The sequence below is a fragment of the Pseudophryne corroboree genome, chromosome 3 (genome assembly GCF_028390025.1).
Source record: "Pseudophryne corroboree isolate aPseCor3 chromosome 3, aPseCor3.hap2, whole genome shotgun sequence".
NCBI classification, from domain to species: Eukaryota; Metazoa; Chordata; class Amphibia; order Anura; family Myobatrachidae; genus Pseudophryne; species Pseudophryne corroboree.
Window position 1 is genome coordinate 488458640 of NC_086446.1, and position 16447 is coordinate 488475086.

General features: G+C 49.3%; 1 protein-coding gene across 2 annotated transcripts in view; it reads right to left on the minus strand.

Moving 5' to 3' along the window:
- Positions 1 to 16447, minus strand: part of LUC7L3 (LUC7 like 3 pre-mRNA splicing factor) — a 144786-nt gene that overhangs the window by 100440 nt on the left and 27899 nt on the right. For both annotated transcript variants that reach the window (XR_010243900.1, XM_063960913.1), the window contains exon 5: positions 5369 to 5443. Coding sequence is in view for 1 of the 2 variants with exons in the window: in XM_063960913.1 (XP_063816983.1) it covers positions 5369 to 5443 (75 nt within the window). In the remaining variant the exon portion in view is untranslated. The remainder of the gene's footprint in view (positions 1 to 5368; positions 5444 to 16447) is intronic.

The window sequence follows — 16447 nt, forward strand, 5'->3', positions numbered from 1 at the left end:
TGGGATGGGCGCCCAGCATCCACTACGGACTCCGAGAAATAGAATTATCGGTAAGTAAATTCTTATTTTCTCTATCGTCCTAGTGGATGCTGGGGTTCCTGAAAGGACCATGGGGATTATACCAAAGCTCCCAAACGGGCGGGAGAGTGCGGATGACTCTGCAGCACCGAATGAGAGAACTCCAGGTCCTCCTTAGCCAGGGTATCAAATTTGTAGAATTTAGCAAACGTGTTTGCCCCTGACCAAGTAGCTGCTCGGCAAAGTTGTAAAGCCGAGACCCCTCGGGCAGCCGCCCAAGATGAGCCCACCTTCCTTGTGGAATGGGCATTTACATATTTTGGCTGTGGCAGGCCTGCCACAGAATGTGCAAGCTGAATTGTATTACACATCCAACTAGCAATAGTCTGCTTAGAAGCAAGAGCACCCAGTTTGTTGGGTGCATACAGGATAACAGCAAGTCAGTTTTCCTGACTCCAGCCGTCCTGGAACATATTTTCAGGGCCCTGACAACATCTAGCAACTTGGAGTCCTCCAAGTCCCTAGTAAGTGCAAGGCACCACAATAAGCTGGTTCAGGTGAAACACTGACACCACCTTAGGGAGAGAACTGGGGACGAGTCCGCAGCTCTGCCCTGTCCGAATGGACAAACAGATATGGGCTTTTTTGAGAAAAAAACCACCAATTTGACACTCGCCTGGTCCAGGCCAGGGCCAAGAGCATGGTCACTTTTCATGTGAGATGCTTCAAATCCACAGATTTGACTGGTTTTAAACCAATGTGATTTGAGGAATCCCAGAACTACGTTGAGATCCCACAGTGCCACTGGAGGCACAAAAGGGGGTTGTATATGCAATACTCCCTTGACAAACTTCTGGACTTCAGGAACTGAAGCCAATTCTTTCTGGAAGAAAATCGACAGGGCCGAAATTTGAACCTTAATGGACCCCAATTTGAGGCCCATAGACACTCCTGTTTGCAGGAAATGCAGGAAACGACCGAGTTGAAATTTCTTTGTGGGGCCTTCCTGGCCTCACACCACGCAACATATTTTCGCCACATGTGGTGATAATGTTGTGCGGTCACCTCCTTTCTGGCTTTGACCAGGGTAGGAATGACCTCTTCCGGAATGCATTTTTCCCTTAGGATCCGGCTTTCCACCGCCATGCCGACAAACGCAGCTGCGGTAAGTCTTGGAACAGACATGGTACTTGCTGAAGCAAGTCCCTTCTTAGCGGCAGAGGCCATAAGACCTCTGTAAGCATCTCTTGAAGTTCCGGGTACCAAGTCCTTCTTGGCCAATCCGGAGCCATGAGTATAGTTCTTACTCCTCTACGTCTTATAATTCTCAGCACCTTAGGTATGAGAAGCAGAGGAGGGAACACATACACCGACTGGTACACCCACGGTGTTACCAGAACGTCCACAGCTATTGCCTGAGGGTCTCTTGACCTGGCGCAATACCTGTCCCGTTTTTTGTTCAGACGGGACGCCATCATGTCCACCTTTGGTATTTCCCAACGGTTTACAATCATGTGGAAAAAACTTCCCGATGAAGTTTCCACTCTCCCGGGTGGAGGTCGTGCCTGCTGAGGAAGTCTGCTTCCCAGTTTCCATTCCCGGGATGAAACACTGCTGACAGTGCTATCACATGATTTTCCGCCCAGCGAAAAGTCCTTGCAGTTTTTGCCATTGCCCTCCTGCTTCTTGTGTCGCCCTGTCTGTTTACGTGGGCGACTGCCGTGATGTTTTTCCCACTGGATCAATACCGGCTGACCTTGAAGCAGAGGTCTTGCTAAGCTTAGAGCAATATAAATTTACCCTTAGCTCCAGTATATTTATGTGGAGAAAAGTCTCCAGACTTGATCACACTCACTGGAAATTTTTTTTTTTTTTTTTCTTGTGTGACTGCTCCCCAGCCTCTCGGGCTGGGCTCCGTGGTCACCAGCATCCAATCCTGAATGCCGAATCTGCGGCCCTCTAGAAGATGAGCACTCTATAACCACCACAGGAGAGACACCCTTGTCCTTGGATATAGGGTTATCCGCTGATGCATCTGAAGATGCGATCCGGACCATTTGTCCAGCAGATCCCACTGAAAAGTTCTTGCGTGAAATCTGCCGAATGGAATTGCTTCGTAGGAAGCCACCATTTTTACCAGGACCCTTGTGCAATGATGCACTGTTTTTAGGAGGTTCCTGACTAGCTCGGATAACTCCCTGGCTTTCTCTTCCGGGAGAAACACCTTTTTCTGGACTGTGTCCAGAATCATCCCTAGGCACAGCAGACGTGTCGTCGGGATCAGCTGCGATTTTGGAATATTTAGAATCCACCCGTGCTGTTGTAGCAGTATCCTAGATAGTGCTACTCCGACCTCCAACTGTTCCCTGGACTATGCCCTTATCAGGAGATCGTCCAAGTAAGGGATAATTAAGACGCCTTTTCTTCGAAGAAGAATCATCATTTCGGCCATTACCTTGGTAAAGACCCGGGGTGCCGTGGACAATCCAAACGGCAGCGTCTGAAACTGATAGTGACAGTTCTGCACCACGAACCTGAGGTACCCTTAGTGAGAAGGGCAAATTTGGGACATAGAGGTAAGCATCCCTGATGTCCCGGGACACTATATAGTCCCATTCTTCCTGGTTCGTTATCACTGCTCTGAGTGACTCCATCTTGATTTGAACCTTTGTAAGTGTTCAAAAAAATTTTTTAGAATAAGTCTCACCTAGCCTTCTGGCTTCAGTACCACAATATAGTGTGGAATAATACCCCTTTTCTTGTAGTAGGAGGGGTAATTTAATTTATCACCTGCTGGGAATACAGCTTGTGAATTTTTTCCCATACTGCCTCCTTGTCGGAGGGAGACCTTGGTAAAGCAGACTTCAGGAGCCTGCGAAGGGGAAACGTCTCGACATTCCAATCTGTACCCCTGGGATACTACTTGTAGGATCCAGGGGTCCTGTACGGTCTCAGCGCCATGCTGAGAACTTGTCAGAAGCGGTGGAACGCTTCTGTTCCTGGGAATGGGCTGCCTGCTGCAGTCTTCTTCCCTTTCCTCTATCCCTGGGCAGATATGATCTTATAGGGACGAAAGGACTGAGGCTGAAAAGACGGTGTCTTTTTCTGCAGAGATGTGACTTAGGGTAAAAACGGTGGATTTTCCAGCAGTTGCCGTGGCCACCAGGTCCGATGGACCGACCCCAAATAACTCCTCTTCCTTTATACGGCAATACACCTTTGTGCCGTTTGGAATCTGCATCACCTGACCACTGTCGTGTCCATAACATCTTCCGGCAGTTATGGACATCGCATTTACTCTTGATGCCAGAGTGCAAATATCCCTCTGTGCATCTCGCATATATAGAAATGCATCCTTTAAATGCTCTATAGTCAATAAAATACTGTCCCTGTCAAGGGTATCAATATTTTTAGTCAGGGAATCCGACCAAGCCACCCCAGCTCTGCACATCCAGGCTGAGGCGATCGCTGGTCGCAGTATAACACCAGTATGTGTGTATATACTTTTTATGATATTTTCCAGCCTCCTGTCAGCTGGTCCTTGAGGACGGCCCTATCTATAGACGGTACCGCCACTTGTTTTGATAAGCGTGTGAGCGCCTTATCCACCCTAAGGGGTGTTTCCCAACGCGCCCTAACTTCTGGCGGGAAAGGGTATACCGCCCATAATTTTCTATCGGGGGGAACCCACGCATCATCACACACTTTATTTAATTTATCTGATTCAGGAAAAACTATGGTAGTTTTTTCACATCCCACATAATACCCTCTTTTGTGGTACTTGTAGTATCAGAAATATGTAACACCTCCTTCATTGCCTTTAACATGTGGCCCTAATAAGGAATACGTTTGTTTATTCACCGTCGACACTGGATTCAGTGTCCCTGTCTGTGTCTGTGTCGACCGACTAAAGTAAACGGGCGTTTTAAAACCCCTGACGGTGTTTTTGAGACGTCTGGACCGGTACTAATTGTTTGTCGGCCGTCTCATGTCGTCAACCGACCTTGCAGCGTGTTGACATTATCACGTAATTCCCTAAATAAGCCATCCATTCCGGTGTCGACTCCCTAGAGAGTGACATCACCATTACAGGCAATTGCTCCGCCTCCTCACCAACATCGTCCTCCTACATGTCGACACACACGTACCGACACACAGCACACACACAGGGAATGCTCTGATAGAGGACAGGACCCACTAGCCCTTTGGAGAGACAGAGGGAGAGTTTGCCAGCACACACCAAAAACGCTATAATTATATAGGGACAACCTTATATAAGTGTTTTCCCTTATAGCATCTTTTTTATATATTTCTAACGCCAAATTAGTGCCCCCCCCTCTCTGTTTTAACCCTGTTTCTGTAGTGCAGTGCAGGGGAGAGCCTGGGAGCCTTCCCTCCAGCCTTTCTGTGAGGGAAAATGGCGCTGTGTGCTGAGGAGATAGGCCCCGCCCCTTTTTCGGCGGCCTCGTCTCCCGCTCTTAACGGATTCTGGCAGGGGTTAAATATCTCCATATAGCCTCCGGAGGCTATATGTGAGGTATTTTTAGCCAAAATAGGTATTCATTTGCCTCCCAGGGCGCCCCCCTCCCAGCGCCCTGCACCCTCAGTGACTGCCGTGTGAAGTGTGCTGAGAGGAAAATGGCGCACAGCTGCAGTGCTGTGCGCTACCTTTAGAAGACTGAGGAGTCTTCTGCCGCCGATTCTGGACCTCTTCTTACTTCAGCATCTGCAAGGGGGCCGGCGGCAAGGCTCCGGTGACCATCCAGGCTGTACCTGTGATCGTCCCTCTGGAGCTGATGTCCAGTAGCCAAGAAGCCAATCCATCCTGCACGCAGGTGAGTTCACTTCTTCTCCCCTAAGTCCCTCGTTGCAGTGATCCTGTTGCCAGCAGGACTCACTGTAAAATAAAAAACCTAAGCTAAACTTTTCTAAGCAGCTCTTTAGGAGAGCCACCTAGATTGCACCCTTCTCGGCCGGGCACAAAAATCTAACTGGCTTGGAGGAGGGTCATAGGGGGAGGAGCCAGTGCACACCACCTGATCGGAAAGCTTTACTTTTGTGCCCTGTCTCCTGCGGAGCCGCTATTCCCCATGGTCCTTTCAGGAACCCCAGCATCCACTAGGACGATAGAGAAATATATATATATATATATATATATATATATATATATATATATATATATATATATTATATATATATATATATATATATATATACACACACACACACACACACAATTATTCTACATTAAAACAATAAAAATATGCTATATATAAAATAAATAGCACAATATATAGCTACAAGATTAGTCTAATCTTTTCTTTTTAGCCATAGTAACTGATCACCTTACCTGCAGCAACAGTGCTTCAATTTTGTCTGTCAACACCTGTATTTTCTCCTCATTCTTTCCAGCTGGCCCAACAGCCTATAGAAAAAAAAAAAAAAAAAACACAATTATTGCTTACTCCATTGTCAAGGAACAATTTAAAGGAATCACATCACACTCCAGCAAGACACCACCTTAGAGATGTGACTATGCCCTAAGTGACCAAGAAATCATGTGCAACTTGTTTATCCTCTCCATGTTAAGTGGGTTTCCTCCAGGCAGGCTCCCACAGTATGAAAAACAAAACAGGATTATTGTCTTACCTGTAAAATCCTTTTTCTGAATCCATGGTTGACACTGGAACATGGGTGGGTATTGGTACAGCTTAGGTGACAGGCACCAAGGTATTAAAACTTAAAGTGCAGCAAAGGCTCCTCTTCCCCCACACCCCACCTGCATCCCCTTGAAGCCAGTTTGACTATACAAGCACCAAGAAACAAGAGGAAAGGAGAGGAAGAGAGAACTGGCGTATAAATGCAATACCAGGCACAGAGTGCCAGAAGGTCAGGAAACCCCCAGGCAGCCAGGAGTGTGAGCATAGTGTCCGCAATGGATTAAAAAATAAAAAGGATTTTACAGGTAAGACAATTTTTTTATTTACTTTCATTCCCTGGTGAACACTGGGACGTCCCAAAGCTGTCCCTTCATGAGAAGGAATGCTCCTGTGCGGCACTAAGAACCCGATGCCCAAAAGCCACATCTGCAGAGCTGGTGTCAAAACTAACATTTTATGAACGTGTGGGCGTTAGGACCAAGTGGCCGCTTTACAGAGTTGCTCTGCGGATGCCCCAACAGCCCGGGTAGACGAACGGTCCTTGTTGAAGATCGCTACTTAGTGGAAGAGGCAAAGGGTTTTCGACGGACATGTCCAGAAGAGCTTCCACCTCGAGATCCCCTCGGGATGGGTGGGCACCGTCATGCTGAGGCCTTAGTGGACACAGAACCGGTGGACTGTTCCTGAGAGCTGGTGCTGGCGGGTTTGCTGGACTTACCTCTGGTGCCTCTAGTCCCATTGGAGGCACCTCTGGCCTTAGATCAAAATCGGTGAGACCGTAAGGACTGGAGAGACGGTCCCGGATAGGAGCGTCTCGCAGGCGGGGCCCCAGAGGGGAGAAACATGGATTTCCCAGCTGTAACTTTGGAAATCCAGGTATCCAATTCAACCACAAAAAGCCAATCCACCGAAAAGGGGAGTGATTCCACACTACGTTTGGATTCCGCTTCTGCTATCCACTGACGCAAACAAAGCGCTGCGCGCCGACACTGCCATGGCAGAAGTCAAAGCATTAATGTTCCCCATCTCCTTGAGAGAATCATAGAGAACACATGTAGTGTCCTGAATGTGTTTTAGGAGGGTTACCATAGTAACTAAGGGAATATCCCCCGAGAGGCCCCCTGAATTTAAGAGGCCCAGGAATGAATGGCATGGGTCATCCAGCAACCTGCAATAAACGGCCTTTGTGATATACCGGCTGCCGTGTATATAGACTTTAGGGTAGTCTCTATTTTCCTATCCTCAGGATCCTTCATGGTAAAGGAGCCCTAGGCAGGCAGCACCACCTTTTTAGACAGGTGAGAGACAGATACATCAACCCCAGGGGGTTCTGTACAAAGAAAAACGACTGCTGTGACGCAGCGTCCTCTAGAGGGAGCTTTAACACGTCCCTTATAGCCAGAATTAGGGGCTCAATACTCTGAGCAGAATCTGGATCCCCACTAACGGGATCTAGGTCATCCCCATCCTCCTGTATATCATCATCTGTACAAGAGAGTAGACCAGGTAAACCACGTTTCTGTGGACATGCATGAAAGAGGGGGGGGGGGGGGGGGGGGGCTGTGCATCTGCCCTAGCAGCTAAATCTGCAACAGCTTGTTGTAGTAGCAGAGTCTTCTGCACATTAGCAGTGAGCTGGGATCACATATCTGACATCATAGTCATAAGAAACCCTAACCAGTGGGGCTCTGGACCCTCTCCCCCAGCCCATTCACTGATTTGTGAAGATTGACTGCATTGTTCACATGAAACAGAATCAGTAGATAATGGAGAGAATCTAGTGGGTCATACACTGCACAGCTTGTGTTTACCCATGTTTCACAGTAAGCACAAAACATACACACAGACAGTTATATTGCAAGCCTGTCCTACTGTATGTGAGAGGAGACACAGAGAGAACACCAGCACACCCTGAGCTGCACAGCCTCAGTGAGGCTGTCCGCTCCCTATAATACAGTAAACGCTACCAATTTTTGTCCTAAATAGGATCCAGATAGTGTACACAAGCAGCTCTCCCTCTTTGCTACACCCTGTACCAGATATCCAGCGTGGCTGAGGAATCAGGAAGCGCTGTGTGTGCTGTATATGGCTGCAGTAAGCCGAGGATGGCGCCAAAACGTATCAGGTCCCGCTCTGATGTAGCTCCACCCCCTCCAATGGCGCCAGAGTTACACCAATATATTATACTGGCAATGTCTCCTTTTTTGCTCAAAACATCACAACAAGTGCTAGTCAAGCATTTTGTGCCAGTTTCACACGAGGGATCTTAGTGGGACCCTTCCCGGGAGGGTCCCATACGCCGCGCCTGTGGTCAGCCGCACTTTGAACCGGGGGACCCCCGGTTTGTTTTCACCACTGATGTCACCTTCAGGCAGCGTTAGGGGGTTGCGGCGTGCTGCGGCTGTGACAGCCAAGGTGCAGTGCCCCGCTGAGCAACAACCCCTCAGGATGGTGGTCCTGCAGCGAGGAAGCGGCTCTGCACCTCGTAAGGCCGGTGACCACTCCCCCACCCCCCCCTCATAACTCCCACAGTGCAGGTATGCGGTTGCCCAGACAGCATACCGAAAATAGGATTTTGGTACTTACCGATAAATCCTTTTCTCCTAGTCCATAGAGGATGCTGGGGACTCCAAAAGGACCATGGGGTATAAACGGGATCCGCAGGAGCTTGGGCACACTAAAAAGACTTAATCTGGGTGTGAACTGGCTCCTCCCTCTATGCCCCTCCTCCAGACCCCAGTTATAGGAACTGTGCCCAGGAGAGACAGACATTTCAAGGAAAGATTTTTGTTTTAACTAAGGGCTACCAAACTACCAGCCCACACCATAAACATACCGTACAACCGGAATAACCTCAAACCAGATGCCAGTATGCATTAATGCCAGCAACAAGCTACAACAAACCAATACACAACCAGTGTATAAACTAAATTAACCAGCAATAAAAAACACTGCAAGTAATAGTCCGCACAGGGACGGGCGCCCAGCATCCTCTACGGACTAGGAGAAAAGGATTTATCGGTAAGTACCAAAATCCTATTTTCTGTTATGTCCTAGAGGATGCTGGGGACTCCAAAAGGACCATGGGGATTATGCCAAAGCTCCAGAACGGGCGGGAGAGTGCGGACGACTCTGCAGCACCGACTGAGCAAACGCCAGGTCCTCATCGGCCAGGGTGTCAAACTTATAGAACTTAGCGAACGTGTTAGAACCCGACCAAGTAGCCGCTCGGCACAGTTGTAACGCCGAAACGCCCCGGGCAGCCGCCCAAGATGAGCCCACTTTCCTGGTAGAATGGGCTTTTACAGACTTCGGTACCGGTAGTCCGACCGAAGAATGAGCCTGCTGGATCGTACTACAAATCCAGCGTGCAATAGTCTGTTTTGAAGCGGGATGACCAATCCTGTTGGCAGCATACAAAACAAAACGCCTCAGTCTTCCTAGTAACAGCTGTCCTAGAGACGTAGATTTTCAACGCTCTTACAACATCTAGAGATTTCGGAATCGCCACCGTTTCCATAGCCACCGGAACCACAATAGGTTGGTTAATGTGAAATTAAGAAACCACCTTCGGTAGAAATTGTTGACGAGTCCTCAATTCCGCCCTATCCGAATGAAAAATCAAGTACGGGCTCTTATGAGATAAAGCCGCCAACTCCGACACCCGCCTGGCAGACGCCAGCGCCAAAAGCATAACCACCTTCCAGGTGAGAAACTTCAACTCAACCTTACGCAAAGGTTCAAACCAGGAAGACACGAGAAACCGTAAGACGACATCAAGGTCCCATGGAGCTACAGGAGGTACAAACGGAGGATTGATATGCATTACTCCTTTCACAAAGGTCTGAACCTCCGGGAGGGCAGCTAATTCTTTTTGAAAGAAAATAGATAAAGCCGAAATCTGCACTTTGATGGAACCTAATTTCAGGCCTGCCTCTACGCCCGCCTGTAAAAAGTGGAGAAAACGACCCAAGTGAAAAACCTCCGCAGGAGCCCTTTTAGCCTCACACCAGGAAACATACTTCCTCCAAATACGGTGATAGTGTTTTGCCGTAACCTCCTTCCTAGCCTTAATGAGAGTTGGAATGACCTCCCTGGGAATACCCTTACCAGCTAAGATCTGGCGCTCAACCTCCATGCCGTCAAACGCAGCCGCGGTAAGTCTGGAAACACGCATAGACCCTGCAATAACAGATCCTCTCTTAGAGGAAGCAGCCACGGGTCTTCCACCAGTAAGTCCTGAAGATCCGGGTACCAGGCCCTTCTTGGCCAGTCTGGAACGACGAGAATCGCCTGAACCATTGCTAGTCGAATGATCCACAGCACCTTTGGAATGAGGGGAAGTGGAGGGAACACATACACCGACTGGAACACACACGGAGACACCAGGGCGTCCACTGCAGTGGCTTGTGGGTCCCTTGACCTGGAACAATACCTCGGGAGCTTCTTGTTAAGCCGAGACGCCATCATGTCGATCAACGGAATTCCCCAGCGTCTTGTCACCTCTGCAAAAACCTCTTGGTGAAGAGCCCACTCTCCCGGATGGAGATCGTGACTGCTGAGGAAATCTGCTTCCCAGTTGTCCACCCCCGGCAGGAAAACTGCTGACAGTGCGCTCACGTGTTGTTCCACCCAGCGAAGGATCTTTGTGGCCTCCGCCATTGCCGCTCTGCTCCTCGTTCCGCCTTGCCGGTTTATATGCGCCACCGCTGTGATGTTGTCTGACTGTACCAGAACTGGTCGACCCTGAAGAAGGCCTCTTGCTTGTAGCAGGCCGTTGTAAATGGCTCTTAACTTGAGAATATTTATGTGGAGACAGGCTTCCTGGAGCGACCATTTTCCCTGGAAGTTTCTTCCTTGGGTGACTGCGCCCCAGCCCCGGAGACTTGCATCTGTTGTCAGAAGTACCCAATCCTGGATACCGAATAGATGTCCCCCTAGGAGGTGATGACCCTGTAGCCACCACAGGAGAGAAATTCTGGCTCTGGGAGATAGACTTATCTTCAGGTGAATGTGTAGGTGAGACCCGGACCATTTGCTCAGCAAGTCCCACTGAAACACCCGGGCGTGAAATCTGCCAAATGGTATGGCTTCGTACGCCGCTACCATCTTCCCCAGAACCCGAGTACAACGATGGATCGACACACTCGTCGGCTTCAGAAGTTCCCTGACCATCGTCTGCAGTTGCCGAGCCTTTTCTTCTGGAAGAAATACCTTTTGTAAATCCGTGTCCAGAATCATGCCCAGAAAAGGAAGCCGAGTGGTCGGAATCAAATGGGATTTCGGCAAATTGAGCACCCAACTGTGCTGTCGCAGAACCGAGAGTGACAACTCTACACTTCTCAGCAACCGTTCCTTGGACCTCGCCTTTATCAGGAGATCGTCCAAGTACGGGATAATTGAAACCCCTTGTTTGCGAAGAACCATCATTTCCGCCATGACTTTGGTAAAAATCCTCTGAGCCGTGGAAAGCCCAAACTGCAACGTCTGAAATTGGTAATGAGAATCCTGTATCGCAAACCTGAGGAAAGCCTGATGCGGAGGATATATCGGCACATGTAAGTAGGCATCTTTTATGTCGACTGACGCCATAAAATCCCCCCCTCCAGGCTGGCAATCACCGCTCGAAGGGATTCCATCTTGAACACTTTCAAGTATGGATTGAGGGATTTTAGATTTAGAATTGGTCTGACCGAACCGTCCAGTTTCGGCACCACAAAGAGGCTCGAGTAGAACCCCTCCCCCCACTGGGACGGGGGGACGGGAACAATGACCCTTTGCAGACACAAATTTTGAATCGCTGCCCGGACCACCTCCCTGTCCGGAAGAACTACAGGTAATGACGAAATGAAGAACCGGTGAGGGGGCATCTCGCGAAACTCCAGTTTGTATCCTTGAGACACGATCTCTAACACCCAAGGATCCAGGTCTGATTGAATCCAGACCTGATTGAATATCCGAAGACGGCCCCCCACCGGTCCGGACTCCCCCAGGGAAGCCCCAAGCGTCATGCGGAGGACTTGTTAGCAGCAGGGGAGGACTTTTGGTCCTGTGCGCCTGAGGCTGCAGGAAGTTTCTTTCCCCGTCCTCTACCCTTTGAGGCGAGGAAAGATGAACCTTTCCCACGCCTGTATTTGTTGTGACGTAAGGACTGCATTTGTTGATGTGGTGCATTTTTCTGTTGTGTGGGAACATAAGGAAGAAAAGAGGACTTGCCCGCAGTCGCGGTCGAGACTAGGTCCGCCAAGCCGTCCCCAAACAAGACCGTACCTCTGAAGGGTAGTGTTTCCATAGACCTCTTGGAGTCGGCATCAGCATTCCATTGATGGATCCACAGGGCCCTCCTAGCTGATATCGACATGGCATTGGTCCTTGAACCCAAGAGACAGACGTCCCTCGCCACGTCCTTTAGGTAATCTGCAGCGTCCTTAATATAACCGAGAGTTAAAAGGACATTATCTTTATCAAGAGTATCCATGTCACTAGCTAAATTCTCAGCCCATTTAGCAATAGCACTACTCACCCACACCGACGCCACAGCGGGTCTGAGCAGAGCCCCCGAATTAGCGAAAATGGACTTAAGACACGTCTCCAACTTGCGATCCGCCGGATCCTTGAGAGCTGCCGTGTCAGGAGACGGAAGCGCCACCTTCTTAGACAAACGGGATAGAGCTTTATCAACGGTTGGAGATGTCTCCCATTTTTCCCTGTCATCAGAGGGGAAAGGATACGCCATATAAATCCTCTTGGGAATCTGCCATTTCTTATCCGGCGACTCCCAAGCCTTTTCACAAAGAGTATTCATTTCATGAGAGGGGGGAAACTTTCCCTTGAACAAGCAAATCCTTGTTTCCTGTACCTCAGGTTCATCAGAAATGTGTAAAACATCTTTTATAGCCACAATCATGTACTGAATACTCTTAACTAAACGTGGATGTAAAACTGCCTCAGTGAAACCGACCTCGGAATCAGAGTCCGTGTCGGTATCAGTATCCCCCACCTGAGTAAATAGCCTCTTATGGGACCCGGATGGGGTCTGTACCTGAGACAAAGCCTCCTCCATGGACTTTTTCCACACCTGCGTCTGTGACTCAAACTTATCTAACCTCTTCGATAAAGAAGCTACATTGGAATTGATCGTATTAAGAAGTGCTAGTAAGACAGGTGTCGGCTGCGTCGACAGTGCCAATTCTAGCCCCGCATCCAAACCTCCCATAACCTCCTCTGGTGAATAACATTCAGCCTCAGACATGTCGACACTTAGTACCGACACACACAACGTCCCAGCAAGGTGACAGGCCCACACTGCAGCCCAGAAAGAGGAGACAGAGGGAGTATGCCAGCTCACACCCCAGCGCCCATATATCGGTATAACGATATATGTACCCAGCGCTGCCTGTTTGATAAAAAAAAAAAAAAAACAGCACCCCACTGCGGCTCCCCTCTGGAGATGCCCCCGTTACTTGTTGTGAATCGTGGAGATGCCGGCAGCGTCTCTCCCTCAGCCGCGTGTAGGGAGAAAATGTCGCGTGTGAGCAGCGGACCGAAGCTCCGCCCCCTTCCCGGCGGCCACGGCCCGCCAAATTCAAACTAACTAAAAATGCCGGCACCCACTATCATAATATGCCGCCCTGAACTCCAGTAACATGCCTCCTATGGCGCCTCCCCAGCGCCCTGCACCCAGTGACTACCGTTGGTGATGTGTGTGGGAGCATGGAGCACAGCGTTACCGCTGTGCTTTACCTTCCGTTACTGAAGTCTTCTGCCGTCCTGAAGTCTTCTGATCTTCTCATACTCAACCGACTTCTGTGAGGGGGTGACGGCGTGGCTCCGGGAACAAGCAGCTAGGCGCTCCAAGTGATCGAACCCTCTGGAGCTAATGGTGTCCAGTAGCCGAGAAGCAGAGCCTTGAAAGTCACAGAAGTAGGTCTGCTTCTCTCCCCTCACTCCCACGCTGCAGGGAGCCTGTAGCCAGCAGGTCTCCCTGAAAATAAAAGACCTAACAAAAGTCTTTTCTAGAGAAACTCAGTAGAGCTCCCCTAGTGTGCATCCAGTCACTCCTGGGCACAAAGTCTAACTGGGGTCTGGAGGAGGGGCATAGAGGGAGGAGCCAGTTCACACTCAGATTAAGTCTTTTTAGTGTGCCCAAGCTCCTGCGGATCCCGTCTATACCCCATGGTCCTTTTGGAGTCCCCAGCATCCTCTAGGACATAAGAGAAAAGAAAATGAAGAAAACTCTCTGGAGCTCAGAGATGTGTATCCTCTCCTGAGGGCACTTTTTTCTAAACTGCCTGTGGGAGGGGGCATAGAGGGGAGGAGCCAGCACACCCAGTTGAAGAAATTTGAAGTGCACTGGCTCCTTTGGACCCCGTCTATACCCATCGTACTAGATCCCCCATTATCCCTTATGGATGCTAGAGAAGTGGGGAGTGACCTGACTGGCACATGGCCATGCCCCATTTTTGCGCACCCGCCTTCGGTAAAACGTTTGTACGAACACGACCATGTGTCACACCCCCGTTTTTAGTCACACTGGGTGCGAGAAACACTGAAGCAATCCAGATCACGAAACACACTGAAACAAGCCAGCCTTCCCCCTTCACTCTGTGCATCTCAGCCTAAAAGCCTTCACTCTGTGCCTCCTGGTCTCCTAGTAGTTCGGAGTGACGCCTACTATTAGAGAGATTCAACAGATTTTATTGTTGTGTATAACATTTGTTTTAAAATTTATAGTTAAAATACTAACTATACATACATACATATTTGCCTCAGTGGTGGTCAATGGGGGCGCCTGGCTCACTATGCCAGTGGTCCTTGTTCTTTCAGAGACACTCCCCCCTCCCGACTGGCATTCAGACACCACCCGCAGCCACACACAGCACCTACAGCGGCGTCCGTGACCTAGCATCTCCTCCAGACAGTGGCTGCATTGAGCACCACCTCATTATGTGATGTAACGTCACACCACACACGTAACAGAGCAGTGCTAAGGCAAACCCCAAGCCTCCTCTGAACAGTTGCAAGCCTGTCATAGGAGGCAGGCTGACTACTGGAGCCGCACTACAAAACGTAAAGAGCCATATGTAGCTCGAGAGCCGCGGGTTAGCCACAGCCGTTGTAGTGTCCTGGGACATCAACAGGAGATCTTTTAAGTAAGGCAAACTTTGCATACCCTGAAGCCAAAAGGAAGTCAGCCATCACTGCCATGATCTTTTTTAAACTCTCTGCGCTGTCGAAGTACCGAACGACAGAGCCCGAAATTGATAATGGTCGTTTTTGACCGAAAAACAAAGGAACCTCTGATGGTCGCCCCAAATGGGAACATGCAGGTAGGCATCCTGGATGTCCAGCGAGGCCATGTAATCCGTTGGTTTCAAGGCCTGCATGATGGATCTAAGTGACTCCATCTGGAATCTGGGGATCATAAATAACGGGTTCAGCTGCGTGAGGCTGAGATGGAAGGTAAAGTCTGGCTTTTGCACTATAAAGAGATTTGAGTAAAACTCCGTACCTCGTTAAGAATGCGGAAACAGTATGATTTAATTTGCTGCCAGAAGGTACCAGAGGGAATTGCAGAGAGCTGCACCCTTGCTTGCATAGACTGGGAGAGATGTGGTGGGCGATCCCTAAAAGGTGAGGGAGTACCCTCGGGATACAAGGACCCTGACCCATGAGTGGGTTGTCCTCTCCAGCCACCGATGTGTAAAGCGGATAAGATGGCAGGCCACCTATTAAGATCCCAGATGGGCACCGACCCCATCATGCCACAGGTTTGCGGTCTAGGGGTCTGACTTCGACCTGACTAGAACCGTCTGCCTTTAGATTTGCTGGCCTACTGGAAGAAGGGTGGCCTCTAGCAGAAGAGTGACCTATTGCTTTTCCTTGTGGCCAAAAGGAACAAAAAGGAAAAGTATTGTGTCTTAGGAGCTGCTGAGGGCAAGGCAGCTATATTGGAAGCAGTCACTGTAGCCACGATCTTGTCTAGCTCTGAACCGAAGATGACTCACAAAAAGGGTAATGCCTTTTTGAACTCACTTTCAGCATTCCAATTGCGCAGCCTAAGTGTTCGCCTAGCGGCCTCGGAAGAAGCTGTACTTTCTGAAGCAATGGTGGTCAGAATCAAGGGCTACTTTCCCCAAATATGTGAAAGGTTCCCTAATATGATCCACCATAGAGGGGAGGTCAGCGCAACGGGCACCGGATCTGATGCCCTCATACAAGAGGTCCGCCCAGTTGCCGAATGGTTTAGATACCCACGCCAAGGCTAGGCCCGGACACACAGCAGCACCACCATTAGTAAACATGGCCTTTAGGAACTGTTCCAATTTCCTATCAGTGGGGTACCTAAGGGATGCCTCATTAGGAATAGGCAAAGTTGTAGATTTAACTAACCGTGCAATGAGCACATCCACTGGAGGTGGGTTTTTTCGCAATGTCCAAGTCTGAAAAATCCTCCGGCTGAGAATCCTCAGAAAGGATGTATAGGGGTGATTCTCCGTGATGCACGGACAGCTACACAAATTCAAACTACACACATCTCCAAAATACCAAGATTTTTGTGGGTCTTAAGTTATAGGGTAAGGCAACGCAACTAAGCAATTCCATTTTCATATAACAATTTAACAGACCAGTTTAAAAAGAAAACATTTAAAAGCATGTGATGCACTGGACTTTATGTTTACTTTCTGGATAATCACCCTCAGTGGTTCTCTGTCTTGATACCATACCGTGCCTTTGGCAGTAGGGCCCTGTAAGTGTTGTAAGAAACT